This window comes from Sitodiplosis mosellana, unplaced genomic scaffold (assembly GCF_009176505.1).
Source record: "Sitodiplosis mosellana isolate CC-2019 unplaced genomic scaffold, AAFC_SMos_1.0 Smas_scaffold_30, whole genome shotgun sequence".
NCBI classification, from domain to species: Eukaryota; Metazoa; Arthropoda; class Insecta; order Diptera; family Cecidomyiidae; genus Sitodiplosis; species Sitodiplosis mosellana.
The window spans coordinates 3,186,358-3,203,675 of record NW_022595272.1 but is presented as its reverse complement, the minus strand read 5'-3'; the positions used below and the strand labels follow the sequence as shown (position 1 = coordinate 3,203,675).

Sequence of the window (17,318 nt, the reverse complement as noted above, 5' to 3'; positions counted from 1 at the left end):
ATTTCGCTTCCTAAATAAATGATGACGCGTGTGCTATTCTAACTGCATCATATCCTTCGCCCCTTTTTCTATGCACTCACGACGAACTCTATAAACGGAATGCCGTTACGGTTATGCTGGTAATCTCTTTGCACTGACATGCTGACAGTGATAACAACGGTGAAGACAACCAGCAAGTGGAATAAATAAAATTTCGATGATTTCTTCCATTGTCAATGCGTAAGTATAAGTCTTGAAATCCACTTGTCTGCTGATACGAGCATATTGCATGAGAATAATTCGCAGTTCCATATGTTACTTGTGAATTAAGAATATGTTTTCAATGTTTTGTTCAATGCCATGAATCAATTCACCGCAAATGATTTAGAGTGTTCGATTTGAGCTCCCGCCGGAGGCCAGTACACAACCGACGAAGAGTTTGCATGCAGCTATAATTCTCGAGATAATGCGTTCAGGTGTTAAATGCTTTTTTTATACGGATAAATTGCCAGTGGCGACGAAAGTAACGCGGAAACAAACCCAAATTTATACAATTTAACCGGTTTGATGCAGCATTAAACGGTGGAATTCCATTAAGCTTTTGTCGTAAATCGCGGTACATATATTCTACCCGACGACGGACAATATGATTTATGAATTATCGTTTTTAATTTTATTTTCATTTTCCCCACATTCACTCACAATGTTCACACTTGTTCATTCGTCCGCACTCTGTGCACACAGCCACATTTCAATAAAACCATTTGGCAAAGCATACGCTGCGCGAACCGAAAATCTCCGGCTGTTATCCAATGGAATTAAAATAAAGCCGTACAAATTACTCATAATTTGCGCTTTATTTGCAACTCAACAATATTCATTGTTGTGTTAATATCATGAAGTGATTAAAAAGAGACTCTCTGCACGGCACAGCATTGCACAGTACAACGCTTTCAATGAACTAATAAAAGTTTAAAACACACAAAAACATCACGAAGTGTTACAATGGTTGTTGTACTTATGTGCGACGGGTTTTGCATCTTTGTCATTATGAATGCGAGTCAAGTATTCATTCAAAATTTTCACTTTGGAAACAGGTAAGACATCTCTTCGTTAAGTGGATTGACGCTTGGAAGAAAATAAGTGAAAACATTTGGGAAATAGTAACGGGTTTAACAAAGTCTGGTGTTTTTTTTACAACGCTTTTGATTTGAATGAAAATAATTTGCTTCAACAATTATTTAGAGGGAAAAATGCATTCAATTGACAATTTAGCCAATTGAAGACATGTATAGAACACAGTTCTACAAATGAATTTCGAATAATTGAGGCTGTGCGAATGAAAATGGCAATACAGGAATGAACATTCTGAACCGCATCAAGAAAAAAAAATCGCAAAAGTGAATCATTAGTTCTGAATACGCAAAAGTGAACATGCTGCCCATGTAAATTCATGTTTCACTTTTGCATATTCAGAACTCATGATTCATTTTTGCGAATTTTTTATTTCTTGATGCGTTTCAGAATGTTTATTCCTGTATTGCCATTTTCATTCTCACAGCCACAATTCTATGGAGGAAGAACGTGTTATTTTGAGTGAGAAAACAATCAAGAATGTGCAACCTTTTTCAAAATAATTACAACATTTTTTGTTATGCTTTTGATTCATGCCGCTCCAATAAATATAAAAATGATTGAAATAATTGTGGCTAAGGGGCTGGTATTCCCATTTGAATTGTGAGTTAAAAGTGCAAGAAAAAAAATGCATTTCAGATGAAAATATGCAAAATTATCGAATTATTATTGTTGATGCGAATTGCCGGCAGGTATTCTCGCTTCGTTTGGTTCATTGATAAAGTAAATAAAGTATTCAATTTTTGAACTTTCACATTATCAATACCAATATTTATTTATTATTCGTTATCAATGCCCAAACAACGCTGAATGACCAATGAATTATTGCAACGAGCCAAAAATGGGTTCAAACAATAAAAAACGCCGTTGCATGTTTGTTCAACGATTGAGTGAAACAAGCGAGCGAGAGAGAAAAAAGTATGATGGCGGTTAAATGAAGCAAAAGTCAATTAAAAATTTTTTTTTTTTCACAATACAATCGATTGCTGCATTTTTTTGCAGCCAAATTGTGTATGCTCAATGGCAGCGAACGGGAAAAAAATGAATAAATGCTGAAACATTACTCATTTTATTGACAGACAAATATCGATGCGACAATGCGTACGCTTGAATTGTGTTCGTGTGCACTTTCCATTTGACGATCAATTTGGTCATAGCACATTGCCACAGATGGTTCACCATATAGCAGCACGGATGTATCTTTATTTAAATATAGTGCCAATGAATAGAGTAAAGAATTGCTCCAAAAACCAATTAATGTCTGGCCACATTGTTTTGTTCGCTTTCAAAGTTCCAAAAATAAATTGAGAAATTGAGCGCTGTGCTGGTGGTTTTCTTTAAACATGTCATTTCATTAAAAAAAAACAATTTTCAGAATGCCATAAAACTGTGTGTGATGTCGGAGAATTATCACATTTTGTCGTCGTTAATAGTTCTGTACATTCTGGATTGAAAGCTTGTATTGTGCGTGGCGTGATATTCAATAAAATGTGTCGATGGGATAGTGTACACAGTAAGCCGCAGAATTCGTCCAAAAGCTGTTATCGACGAGAGTAACAAACGCATTAAATTTTATACACATATATGGACAATAGAAACCGTTTTCATTCGAGATTTCCTTCTCTCACAAACGAAATCACCACCGTATTCGTGTATGTACGAAATTGTAACGTGTTTTCAAATTAAAGCGAGGAAAATAAGTTTTTAGCGAAGATTCGGTGTGTCGGCTCGGTCGTCGCACAACTCGGAATAATTTATTATTCAACTTTTATCATTATCATCAATTTGACTGTCGCAAGTTGAGCAGCTGCATGCGCTTCAGTCGTGTTTCAAATAGTTTCAAAGTTTTCACTATGTTTCGGTTTTCAGTGAAATTAATTCTGAAATTAACTACGTTTGATAGCGTGTTTTCATTTGACAAATTGCATAATCTTTACACACAGACACACACACACACGGCAGTCGAGCTGTCGTCAGCATGTTTATGTTAGCAAAATGAAAAGTAACAGTGATAGCTGCTAAATACGAAAATTGCCTATTGTTAAGCGCTTACTGCTATTGTCGAAAATAAATGCTGATTTAACCAGACATATTGCTAATGCGATCAATATTTTACGCTTATTCTAATCAATCCCAAAAATAACAATTACTCGCTGATTTCACATCGGAGACTTTCTCAAGTACGTGGTGTTGAAATGCATCAATACCAAGGGGTGTTGTGATGAAGTCTTTCAGTAAAATATTGATCTACTTCACTTGTTCACTTTTTCGTTTTCCGTAACCGAAGGGATTTTTTTATTTGCAAGAAGATATTAAGTTAAATTAAATATCCATTGATCAATGACCATTCATTTTAAATTACATCATTATAAAATCATCGTAAACTTTTTCAATCTATTTTTTTTTTAAATATTGAACTTAAATGTTCCGTTGCCAAAACCTATTCCTGTCAAACGATATCAATCCCCTTGACTGAATGAATTAATTTTTGAAATGTTAAATCCACAATGGAACGAAATCGTCATCGGAATAGCTCGCTCGCGCGCACCATTCCAATTCCATAATTGCATGGCAATTTCAATGTAATTAAATTTGATTGTGATATGTGTGTTGATTGATTTTGCATACCTGACTTTTCATGGGATCCGTATTCAGTTGGCACATGTAACCGCCGCGATCATCTTCCGTCACTGATTTTATGTGCAAATTCCACGTATTCAAATCGGAGTGAGACACGGAGACGCGTGGATTGTGTGTGATGACATGCTCGTGAATTGCTTGAATTGCCTTGGTATCAGCCTTTACCCAACCCACCTGTGAAAATGTGAAACATTATAAATGGCAAGTATTTCAATTTTTAATCTATGTTTTCCAACGAGTGATGCAACTTTGATGCGAACATTACGGCAGGGAATATCAGATAGATTTGGTGTGGTTGAAGAGCGCAATCATCAGATTGAACGGTATTTTTGAGTTGCAACCACTATGTGTATACCAGGCGTTGAATACACTGATGTTACTGTATTCGTTATGGCTGTTTCTAGAAATAAATCACTACCTACTACAAAATGAATATTGGCATCGCTGCGCTGAGCAAATACGATGGGCTTTATTAAGACATTTAAGTCAATAGCAAGAATTGATGCACGTTTCAGATTGGAAGTTTCATTGAAACGTGAAGTAAGTGCATGACGTTGTCATGTTCATAAAAACAGGATTACTGCGGAAAATTGAAAAAACCTCAAACCTTCGTCGTAGCGTATCATATGATGTCTTTTGAATGCCGATTGAAAATGTTCGATTTTGAATTCTAGTGAAATTTTCTCGATTTATTTTGGAACTCACATAGATGCGTAGCTTTTTCGGAGAACATTATTAATGCAATACTAATGAATCATCATTGCCAAGTATTTCAATTGCTTCAATTGAATCATTACTGCTTAATTGGCTTATTGAAATGTTCGGAATTGATACAATTAAAATGAGCTGCAAATTGAAGAAACAAAAACTTATTGGAAACTGTGCATTTTGTTTCAAGTTTTCTTCATTTCGTCTGTTATTTTATTTTTTTCAATTTGAGTGCTCTCGAGACACGCCGAAACAATAAACATGGTGATGAATCGAGTGCTATTACCTTGTTGCCGTACCAGAAAATGTTCCATCCACCATTGATTTGATGTGAGTGTCACAAAACTATTTTTTTGATCTTCGTAAAAAATCTTATAACATTAACTTGAAATCGTCAACGATTTTAATTTCGATTCGAAGTGCACTTGATGAATTAAAATGGAGACGATTCGTTTGGCAGTGAGGTGAAGGCACTCAAATTTCGCTCGATGGTGATTTGCCAATGAAATTGATAACAAAAGCCATTTCAAGCGGTCTTTATTCTGTCGATGAAATAAGAACTTGAAATTGAAATAGATGAATTGATTGGCTGGTTGACTGGCTGGCGATGTCGATTCGGTCGTGCACGAAATGAAAAAAAGAAGCGAAAGACGAATTTGAGATGTCGCTTATTAAAAGGAAGAAAAAAACGTTGAATGAACAATGCTGAATGGTATCGAAACGAATGAACGGGCGATTTTCTATTTGTTTTGACGATTCAGACTTGTTGAGTGGACAACATCTCTTAACGTTTTGCAACTGGAAACTGCACGATGTCACGTCAAACGAGCGGCTCTTCGATCACAAAGCTTTGAATCTTCGATGGATAAAATGGGAAACGTGGCATTACAGAGCCAGCCAGCGAGCAAAGCCATTCATATTTCTATCGCAATGCGCCATTCAACATCAAATCGATCCGAACGAAGGGCAATCGGAATAGTTGATGACAAAAGAAATGCTACTATTCCAAAAAGTCAAATGCACGTTTGCCAAACGAATGCTCAATAATTATCGTCTCGACATTCCGAGAGAGAGAGAGAGAGAGAGAGAGAGAGAGAGAGAGGACGGACGAAAAACGAAATGGCAGTAAAATGATGACAAACATCTAAGGCACTTAAATGCAAAATAAAATCTGCTTCCTTGAAAGAAAACAGAAGGAAGAATGGATGACGATAGCGATGCAACGAAGTCGAATAAATAAATCTTGTTCGACCTTTGTAAAGTAAGCGCTCAATTTAGTTATCGAATGTATGCAAATTCAATATTATGTAAGAAAAATCGATTTAACGAACGAAACGGAAAAGATGCGAGCTAGAAAGCAAAATGCTGGTTATTTATAGGCAATCGAACCAATTTTGAAATCTTCCATTTTAATATTTTGCATTTTCCGATGAACGACAACAAAAGCATACATAATCACACACTTTGAAATGGAGCAACAACAAAATAGAAGACAAAACGAAACAAAACGACGAATACACAAATTCCTTTTATTTACAAAATATAAAAAAAAATAACAAGTCGCAATGGAAAAGCCATTGCTTAAGCCATTTCTGTCAAAATACGATTATTTAACATTAGAATGTACATTTTCAATTGTTACAAAGTATCTAGATATACTCTATGTACACACAGTTATAGCACTGCGAGGGTAGAGGCGAATGATACTTACTCGATATCCACCTAAATGACGTACGTGACAAGTGAACGTCGCATCTCTGCCAACGGCTACAGAAATATTTACAATGGGCTCGGCGAACTCGGGTTGAAAGCTGATGGCGACTGCAACGAAATCGAACACACACACATACATACATATAAATTCAAAAATAAGCGTGGCAATCGAGAAAACGAATTCTTCGACCAGCCACTGGCTTTTATTGCTGTACTGCAAACGAGAACGAAGAGATAGAGACGACAAGCGTTAAATGAATAAGAGATATTTCTAGTCAACTTGGCAAATTCCATTTTGAGCAATAAAATTTTCGTTGTCAATGTTGATCCATTTGACGGCTGGAATTCCAAATCGGATAAATTTGAAATGCTATTGTGGCATTAAGTGGTGCATTTTTGCAGGCGCTAGCTCAAATTGTAATTGACACTTGATCTAACACTTGATTATCCGTGCTTTTGTTTCGAGATGCCAACAAAAACACACACATACATAGTAGACAATATTCATGAGTCATTTTACCGTCACACGTCCCCAGTCCATCCATCTATGCATGAGCAAAGATGTTTCAAATATGCCCGACAAATCTACAGCATATTTTGATGACTGACCAAATCTCCCTTGAGGTTATTTCGAACCCCAAAAAATGACAATTCAATTATCCCGGTTCTTCTTTCAATCCATTTTGGGCCGACTTTAGGATGTAAATTTGTCACTCTTCACTGAAGAATGCAAGTTTTCAGAATTGAAATCAAAACATCGTTATTGAAAAGAATTCCAGCAAATCAAATTTCTCGCAATAATCTACAACAAAAATTCCGGTTTTTTTTTATATCCATTGAGTTTTTTTTCCCTAGAAAACCAACAACATATATGGAAAAACTCATCCCACACACTCAATCACTTTCCATTTCCAAGATAACAAAGAAATGTAACACCCAATTACAAGGGCACATGATTTGTTTTCGCTAATCGTGTACTTCAAAGTGCGGATAGAAAAGTTGATCCGGAGAAGAAGAAGACGATGGAAAAAAAAGTAGACAAAATGCGAGAGTCGCAATCTAATGGCAAATCTCAATGTGAATATCGAATCATCTGAAGAGTCATTAAAGTAATCAGTTATTGTCAATAGCGACAATCTTGAGCGCACTGAAGTCAAGTTCACTGAATCGTTTCTTTGATTCAGGGAATTATGTGTGCTTTAAAATCATGTGAACGAATCAACGGGTGCGACAAGGTAGTGCAAAGCAAGAACAACAACAACAAAAAAAACCATTCGATTCAGTGCTTTTTTCCTTCCCTCTCTCTCTCTCTCTCTCTCTCTCTCTCGTGCTGCCAGTTTGTACAAGAAGCACTCTTGACCCGTATCATGAATAAATTGTACACATATTATTTGTTTTTGAGTGTACATTTTCTTTCCAGTTGAAGGCACATGACACTATCCCTTCGCCATCACCACCACCGTTCCCATTCGTATTTCGTTTGGGAAATTCTCTTGAAAATGAGACATGGACGACAAACGACAATGGCAGTGGTGCAAACAAACAATCCCAAAGAAATGAAAATATATAAAACATGAACACTTATGAAATGGAACTGCACGACTAAAAACAGCCACAATCGCAGAAAGAACACAGTCAGGACAATGATTCACATTCGCATATAAATATTTTTTTTTCTTCTCTCTGTGTGTGTCTCTCTCTCTCTCTGCTTCGTTCGTTTGTTCGCTCGGTCGTTTGGTGAGTGTTGTATATATGCAGTAACTCACTTGCAAAATTCCCTATCCATTGCTTAAGTGCAACCGGTTATGTTTGACGCTCTTGTTATAGCCGAGTTTATCTTTCGAAGAATGTGACTCTTTCGAACTTTGGCTGCTGTTTGCCTCTACTGTTTTACTCTGGTTGGCAGTGGTGGTGACTGGCGCTGACAAAAACAACCGAATAATGCATCGCTTTTTTTCCCCCACTGTTGTAACTCTTATCTCTATAAATATTTAATATGATTTCTGAACTCAAGTTCAACCAGTGAAAATCCAACACGAATGGCGTGCGGTTCGAACCAAAACACACATACAGACGAGAGATGCTGCTAGAAGTGTGTGTGTGTGTGTGTGCAAACGAGAGCCAGGCGTCGACAACGGCAAAGAAATTGTTCGAGGAAGAGAAATGTAGCGAAGAAAATTTAATGAGATTTGTGAAGGTTTTTCGCGCTTTTGCCACAGGCTATCCGTGCGATTTATAGCTGCCAAAATTACCAAAAATGCAAAAACATTTTCGGAAAATCGTATCGCACTGTTAACTGCTGGGAATTGAATTAAAATGGCATTATTCTCATTGTCGTCTATAGTTTGAGAGCGCTGAGAAGCATGGCTAAGAGAGGATGAAGAAAAAAAAACATGCCGTCTGCAGCATCTTATCGTTCGATAGTGTGACGATGCATAAGGCAAAGGGCACAAAAAAGTGATGTGATAAATGTCACTTTGCATCGAATTTTATGCAGTCGTATGCTGTTGTACTACAGCACATTCAATATGAAATATTTTATGTCGCTCTGATTTCATCTGTAAATAGAATGAAAATTCAAAATGCGTGTGTTCATACCGTGGATAATAAAATCACATCACAATCCATAACTACTCTCGAACAACAGCACTAAAAAGGGAATTTTGTGCGAGCTTTAGGAGAAAAAGCGTTGGAATTCTGCTTTCTTTCTGCTGTTTGTTTGTGTGTCGAATTCTTTTTGGTGCGACAAGTAATGCATATTTGAAATGGATAGAAAAACAGTGGATGCTATAGAATATTCGGTGAATGCTAGCCAAGGGCATTGGATCCGTTTGCATTCGTTTTGCTGGGCATTCGGAACAATTCAAAAGAAAGAGCATCAAATAGATACAACTTTCTCGTGGCAAACGATGCAAAAAGTGCAAACAAACGAAGCCATTCCATCGAATATGTCCAAGAGAAAAGGGTGAGCCGGGGAGGCGGACGAGTGACTGAGAGCAATTCACAATGGCAAGTTATTATAATGAAAAACAATGCGGATTAAAGCCAAAGGAGCGCAAATATTTTCGGATGCATCCCATGATACGTAATCCGATGGAATAGAGCCCAGAATGACATTTGCATTTGCTTTCCAGATGGAATTGCCATAATAGACAAAGAAGCTAATGCGAATTCGTTTGGATTACTTAATTCTTATCTTTCATAATCGTAACGGACATTGGAGCAACACACAATCTTTAAATTGCATGTCGAGGCGAAAATCATAATAATTGTGCAATTTTGTGTTTTTTCTTTTGTCATCACACACACACACACACACACACACACACACACGCAGACACTCACACAAACTTAAAGCGACAGTTTGATACGCATTCTTATTTTTATCGTTTCTTCTTTTCTCGTTGCAATTCCGAAAGAAATCATTCGATTGCATTGGGAATTCTTGGGAAATTTGTTCGGGCATCATTTCGATGGTGTTGGGTTTTTATTCGTGTGTATTTTCTGCGAATATGATTATTGCCGTATATTTTGCCATTGTATCGTGTGCATAGTCAATTGCGCGCCGATGAATGTGTCACTATAGCTCTGTATTCCTTTTGTACTTGCGAATATTATGTGTTATGCACAACAATGATAATGCTTAGTCAGATATGCAACGGAATCACTTACAGCCACGCTATTCCTTTCGTCTACTTATTATTTTTATTTTTATTTCATTACTCCATTTCATCTCCGTTTCATTGTTACTGTTGATTTTTTTCCCTCATCGTCTTCTTCTTCTTCTATCGTTTTTGTTGCGCTGTTGTGATGTCGCTTTGGGATTGTTCACTCGATCGTGTACTTGAAGTGACGTAATCTCGACGAAAACATTGCCGAATTCACATGCACACACACACAACTCGAATGACATTCGTGTACGAAAAAAACTAACAACGGCAAGAAATGGCAAAGATTCAAATTGTTGCATTCGGCACATTTTCGCAAGACATCACGAAATATGATGCGAATTTTTTTTTTAGTTTGTGTTTTTGCTTGTAATGACCCTTATTATCACATACCAAAGAGGATTGCATACTTTTTCCCCTATCACATTATACGTTCCCATTCTTTCGACGGAAACTGTTGTTTTTTTGTCTCTCTCGGACTCGAATGTATAATAATCATGTTTTGCTGAGGATACTTTTAGCATCAGATTTATGATGATTTTTCAAGGATTTTCATTATGACTGTTGTTTTTGCATTAGTCGAATGACACTGGAGCGCGCTGTCACCGCCGCCGTCACCACCACCATCACTAAAACCTCAAGATTGTGATTCGTCCAAAAACAGCACATTATGCATTGTCCGATAGTAGCTCTAAATCCATTCACAGTGCAAAATAATACAAAAATTTGACGAACAAAAACATCAAAATAACATAATCGCATTGTATGGAGATGCAAAGCCCTCTCTACTTCCGTCCTCTTGTTCACTTCATATTTTCGCTACAATCCCGACCAAACTATTTATACATCTGGTATTTTGTGAGTGTGTGTTGGACACAAATGAAGAGACCGACCGAGAGTACATCACCAGAGCAGAGAGAAAAAAAAATCAACAACAGCAAAAGAAACCCAGCACAACACAACACCAAACCAAACCTCAACGTTTCGCTTTTGTTTGCTATACAAATAATGGATAATGATTTCTGCAGACAACTAACAAATAGACAGAGAGAGAGCAAGCGAGAGTGAGTGAGAAAGCAGAATCAAGAGACGACAAAAGAAGAGAGAATAAGTTGACATGACACAAACGAAGAACGAAAGAAGAAGAAAAAAAAATACAGTTGAAATGAAATTCAGTGGCAAATATGGCAAAAATTTGCAAATAGAAAATGGTAGTTTTTTGAACTTTTGATGATGAATAAATTGGATGGATGCTGTCGCATATAATACTCATTCGACGAACGAGCCATTTTCTCGAGGTTTGCAGAAATCTCTTCATGGATTCGGTTTGGTGCATTTTACGAGCATTTCAACTATTTTCTTTTTTCTCTCTCTCTCTCTCGTTTCTTTTGCGTTTATCACTCGGTGTGCCATTTCCACACACACATATACTCCTGTTTTATTCGCCTCTGTTTGCATTTATTTTGCCTGTGCGTAGTGTGCATTATACAGGGAATTTTCTAAATACTCATACTCTCTTTTTCTCTCTCTTAATCTCCCATTGCGTGTTTACTTCGTGTAAAATTGTTGTTCTTCATTTTTCAATCCAAAAACAAAAAAATATGCGATGTTTAACTGCACCAGCTCGATGGCTATTAAGTGGAATGGCTGTGTGTGTGTGTGTGTCACTTTGGGGCGACTTTTCTCTTTATATCGCTTTGAGATCTCAATGTGAATGAAACCCATTCATGATGCAATTAAAGCAATTAAGATTGCCTTCAATTTTCAATCAGCCAAACCGACAAAAACTGAAATTCGATTTATTTCAGCAGCAATATCTGCTGATGATGGGGCGACTATTTTTATGCGCATTTGTTTGCTGTAATTAACACGAGAGGAATCGTTTAAGCATCATCGTGTATGGGGCGAATATCAGCAACGCAAATAGTATAGTGCACAGCGTCATGGAGTGAGTGAACGCCAAACAGCCAGACATAATCAAATGTCCGACGTCGCAGCCATTGAAAATCATATCTTACAAAACTTGTTTTTATTTACTAAATATTATTAGCACTAAATAAACTCCATCTTCTTACAGCTAATGACATTGACTCGATTTTCGTTACGTTTTATCTGCCTTGAACGACTGCATTTTTACCTCGCCTGCATTGCGATGGTTTGTTGTGCCGGTCGGATTTAGTGATCACGGGGATTTTTTTCCAACCAAATACCGAACAAACGCAAAGGAATGCCGTAAAATAACCGTTTATGCTCCGAATCTTGCACTTTATGTTAATATTCACATGGGTTGTGCTTGCTGCATACAATTTTCACGGCAATTGCGCTTCGTTGAAAGTTTTTGCCTCGTTCCGAGCAGCCAAACCAATAGAATGTTCGTTAAAGAATGCCATTTAACAACTAAATCTGGATATAAAATGCAGAAACCTTAAAATTGAAGGCATGCAAACGGACTCTTTATGCAATGTCAGTTTTAAAGAGAATTCAACATTTACTCCTTACTCATTGCACTGGGTAACGACAAAATTCTAATAATTGCACAAATTGCTTTCACTTCAATCGCAGCTTCAGTATCTAATTTTTATGTGAATCGCCTGTTTGCGTTGCCACGAATGCGAATCGCAGTTGAAGATAAATTCCAGCAAAATGATGATGAAATGTGGCACACAAAAAGTGAATTGTTTATCCCACACAAAAACTATGACGTGGAAAAAATAATAATTAAAAAGAAAGCATGCTTCTGAATTCGATGGTTTACAAAACAAAAAGTTAAATATCATAATTAAAAAGACACATAAGCCGAGCGACCGAACAGCCAACGAGGAAGAAGCACAAATATTGTCATTTGTGGCAAGTGCTTAAATAGTGGAAAATGTGGCTTTGGTCTTTGGACTCAATTACAACAAGAGTCGTGTGGCAAAAATTGCAGTTCTCGGTGATTTTTTGTTCCGTTTTTGGTTCGTTTTGTCCGTTTTTGGTTTGCTGGCATCTCAGACATAATATTTTTCTTGGTCTCGTCGGCTTTTAAGCAGCTCCAACAGCAACGAGGTAGAAAAATTCCAACGACATGCGGAAGCAAGTGAACGTTGCGTTCGTCGTCAATTTAACGCAAAAATAAAATAAAATACTTTTTATATCCCGTGCTCACGCGAAAAAAGCAAGAACGACTTTGCACACCCCGACACACACAAAACAATGAGGATGCTAGAAAACGAATGAAATCCGCTGTGAAAATGGTTATATATGAGTTTGTTGAAATAAAAATTTTCGAAATAAGAAGAGAAAAGCCAAAAGAAAATGCGCACGCGAGCAAGTGCGAGCTGATGAAAATAGAACCAAACGACGTTATGAGAATGAGACAAAGAGCGAGCGTGTGTTAGCGAGAGCGAGAGAGAGAGAGAGAGAGAGAATGAGAATGAGAATGGGAGAGTGAAAAAAAGGGTCGAATGCTAAAAAACTCACGCTCCGGTCCCCAAGTTCACACTATAAACCATTAAGAAATACAATGCTATAAAAGCTCCAGCGACACATTCGTCTATTTCATTGCACTAAGTACATGTGTGGTGCGAACGAGCGACGAGAGCGAACGCAGAGCCACACAGACAGAGACATAAAGCGAGACGGTGTGAGGGAATGTGCAGATCGAGTTATTACACGCCGTGTATCCGGTATACTTGGCATCGTACATCTATTACGACTTTATTTGATAATAAATTACATTGCGAATCTGTATCGCATTCTCTCTTGTTTGCCAGTTTCGATTCCACCGCAATACAAACCAAAACTGAGAGCACAACTCTCGTGCTCGCACCACAACCACCACACCACCACTAGCAGTCAGATAAGCGAGTGACAGACCAATATCGCTGTGTCTCGTTTTCATACATATTTTTTTCGTCTCTTGTATTCGCATAAACTGCAATATGCTTTTGGTTTTGGTGCTTTGTTACGTTTTGTTATTTCAATGGACTAATGGAGAGAAAGAGTAAAACAGAAGAAAAGAGAGCAAAGCTTGACACTGCCACTGCTACTGCATACGTACGAGAATGCAACGCGACTCATAAAAATTTGCGCCCGAAAAAGTTTTATTATTATTAAATATTTGCGTTTTTTCCTCTCTCTCCTTTAAACTCTAATGGTTTTTCAACTTTTATTCTGTGTCGGATTCCATTTTATTCGCGACGGTTTTGTTCTGGCTATAGAATCATTGCATTCTTTTAAATGAAATTAGGAAGTGGGTTTTGGTTTTATGTGATTTGAAAATACGCGCTCCATTAGCTGCGCCGTGCACTTTGTTTGTATTTCAATACTGTAGCAAACATAAAATCAACTTCGAAAATGGACATTTATGGGCTGTGCCACAGCAATAAAATACACTAAACATAGGATTCCAGTTTTCGATAGAGCCAATTTGTTCACATGAAATTCAATCCGTTCTGCGCTAATTTACTGAAAATGGTTTAGAAAATAACAGTTAACAATTAATTTGTCTCGTGGAATGGTGTTACAAATAAAATTGATCACTTGGTTCAAAACCAACGCTCTAATTTATTTTCTCGTGTGACTATTTTTGCCCATAAATTGGCTCATCATTGCAGCGCCACCACGATTGAAACAAATTGAAATTGTTTTCATGCCCCAGAAATCCACTGGTTGAATGGGCCATTTAAAATTACATTTGTTCGTTAAGTTCGTTTCGAAGGCGAGAGGAAGGGAGAATCAGTTATTTTGGTAACAAGACTATCGTTTACGGGTTGAAATTTTTAAAATTTTTCACAACTCACTATTCCAATTTTGGTAAATTGAATTATTGAAGAGCATTTGAAGTGCTTCAATCTTTTGAATATTACATGAATGCTTTTTAGGAGTTGCAACGTTTTGAGAGAGAGAATACATAAATTGCAATTTCATTTCCAATGGATCAATGTCATGTTGCCGGTGAACGGAAAATGAATCGCTTTATTGTCAATGCATTATTGCGACACGCTGGATTTAGGAAGAATCTGATTTAAACTGTACTCAGCTTGTTTCTTCATTGCGGTCGATTTAAACGGGAGAAGTGCATGAAATCAATAAATGATTTTAAATGCAAATTGACTTTTCACTTTTGAAATGACTCTCCGCTCGATGTTCCACTTAATATCAATTCTTTCATTAGGACGAAAAGTGGCGGCGAAATAGCAAATTCATCGCTCGTAATGATGATTCGATTGCAAGCTAAACCAGAAAACGGAATACAGACAGAGAACAATGGACAGAAAGAGAGAGGGAGAAAATGTGCAAGTTTTTTTGAAGTAACGAGAATTGTTTGTGCATTAATCATAAAAGAATGACTAATTTTCCGCTCGTTACCATTTGATTCGAGAAGCGTTGCAAAAATGGCATCGTTTACAAATAAACACTTCTTTTCCATTGTGAGTCCGGGCACAGAACCGAACTCTCTGCCAGAATGGATGAATAAATAAAATGAGGAATCAAATAAGTCGATAAATGTTGGCTTAAAGTTGGAAATGCTGTTCGGCAAACAAATGGACTGTGAACAACTACAATCAAGTGCTTTATTTTTTTTTTGTACATTTTCTTTTCTTCACTTTTTCAATTCGTCGTAAGCGTCTGCTGTGTTTTTCTGCTGTTGTTTTTTTGTTGTTGTCGGTGGGTTTGTTGGCTTGTGTGCCGCACAATGTGTTGCTCTGGAAAATGCGGAAACTCTTTGCCGATGTTCACATGCTCGATTGTGCTGATTCAATTGCTCTTTTGTTTCGCCTCGTGAAACGAATGTCGGATTTGTTCGCTTGTTCCTTTTTTTCATACATATATGAAATGCCGCAGACGGAATGCAATGCGAATCATATATGAAAGCCCAATGGAAAAGCTGGCTCTCGAGGCGCGATGCAAACAAAACGGCGAACAAAAAACTCGACGAAAAGAAGCTTTCCGTGCAAACAATGCTCTACTCTGAATGGTAGCCGGGAAAAAAGGATTAGAATGGGAAAAATATCCATGAGACGAAAACGTTAAAAAAAATGAAGAATCAAAACGATATCACGATACCAAAACACCGAGAAGAGAGGAGTGGAATTACACACGACAAACACTCACGTCGCGAACACCTGCTAAACTTTCACTTTACGCGTGAGTTTTTCCGTCTGCGACGTACGGCTTTGTGCTGCAAGCACACATTTAATATTGCTAATGTCGGCATCATCAGCCGATTTATTTGCAGTGACTCAGTGTGGAAGAACACGGTCTGCTACCGATTCCAGAACAACAACAACAAGAAGAACAACCCACTAAAATCTAGAACAAATATTCGTCGCCCGAAAACTAGTGCGTCGAGTACGTTGGAACTGAAGGGAAAAATTAATCTGAATGCGAGAGCTACAGCCAGTCAGTTTAATGAAAATTTCGGCGAGAGCCGAGTAGTTAAACGGCAAATGCAGTGGTAAACATCGGTTGACGACGAGAAAAAAACGTCGGACGAACGGCACAAATTCAAAAGACAAGTATGAAGGAAGAACAAACGAGAGAAGAAGAAAAAAAAAGACAAATGAATTTCGGAATCTGATTCATTAGCATTTAGGACGTAAACAGACGGGGAATGTTGTGCCGTCGGTGAAAGTCGATGAAGAACTTATGTTCGTGTCGTTCTTGTTTTCGTTTTTTTTTTGTCTTTTGCACCACTGCGCTTGGTCGCTGTCGTCGCTGTCGTCGCTTGTTGGCGGTGCCGTGAATATTCGTCTATTATATTAGATCGATGCAGCAGCAACCTATCGAAGCAATTATGCTTTCTCTAGCAGATTTTTGTTATCACTCGCGTCCAACAGCCAAATGGTTTGCCGTCATGCTTTTTTTTTCTTTCTCTGTGTTTGGTGCTCTGTTTCTCTCTGTCGGTTTGTCGTTGGTGGTCGGTCGTATTGCACAAATTCACGCGCTTTTGAGTTAAAACTGTGCCAAAAACACAGCAACACCGATCTAGAAACGTCAAAAGCAGCAGCACAACCCAAGCACAGCACACACACACACAATTACCAACAATAGTAGTGTTGGAAATAGCACAAACTTTTCAACACATTATTTTCTCTTTTACATGCGATTCCCGTACCGTTGACATGAAATAAGAGACACCAGGTGCAAGTAATAAATTTAAAAATTTACACGTTTTGGGCGGACGAAATTATGGAATTTAAATGCTTTTAAACAATACATATTATATATTATACAAAACATCGCATGATTATGGCTGGCAAAATGTTAAGCAGTCTTCCGCTCTGTCTCTCTTTATCTATCTAAATCAGTGCTTCTACTACGGAGATTAAATTATGATTTCGTCATTCTTCAGAATTTTTCGTTCGTTGACTTTGCCGCTAATGAATTATTTGGCTGTTCAACGGTCGAAGACCGGTTCTTAATATCGGAAAAAAATATGACGCACTGAACACACCGATAAAACTCATTAAACTGCGACGCATAAAGACAAAT

General features: G+C 37.5%; 2 protein-coding genes across 5 annotated transcripts in view; one reads left to right on the top strand and one right to left on the bottom strand.

Moving 5' to 3' along the window:
- The window catches only part of LOC129569311 (NIF3-like protein 1), a 188,744-nt gene that overhangs the window by 149,994 nt on the left and 21,432 nt on the right, over nt 1-17,318 (top strand). The window lies entirely within an intron of this gene.
- The window catches only part of LOC129569027 (lachesin-like), a 41,189-nt gene that overhangs the window by 22,150 nt on the left and 1,721 nt on the right, over nt 1-17,318 (bottom strand). For 3 of the 4 annotated variants that reach the window (XM_055447415.1, XM_055447416.1, XM_055447417.1), the window contains exons 2-3: nt 6,173-6,282; nt 3,742-3,927 (exon numbers count right to left, since the gene is read on the bottom strand). In XM_055447415.1, coding sequence (XP_055303390.1) covers nt 3,742-3,927; nt 6,173-6,282 — 296 coding nt within the window. Of the gene's footprint in view, nt 1-3,741; nt 3,928-6,172; nt 6,283-16,941; nt 16,955-17,318 lie in introns of those variants that run through there. The other variant, XM_055447418.1, reaches the window with a different exon arrangement.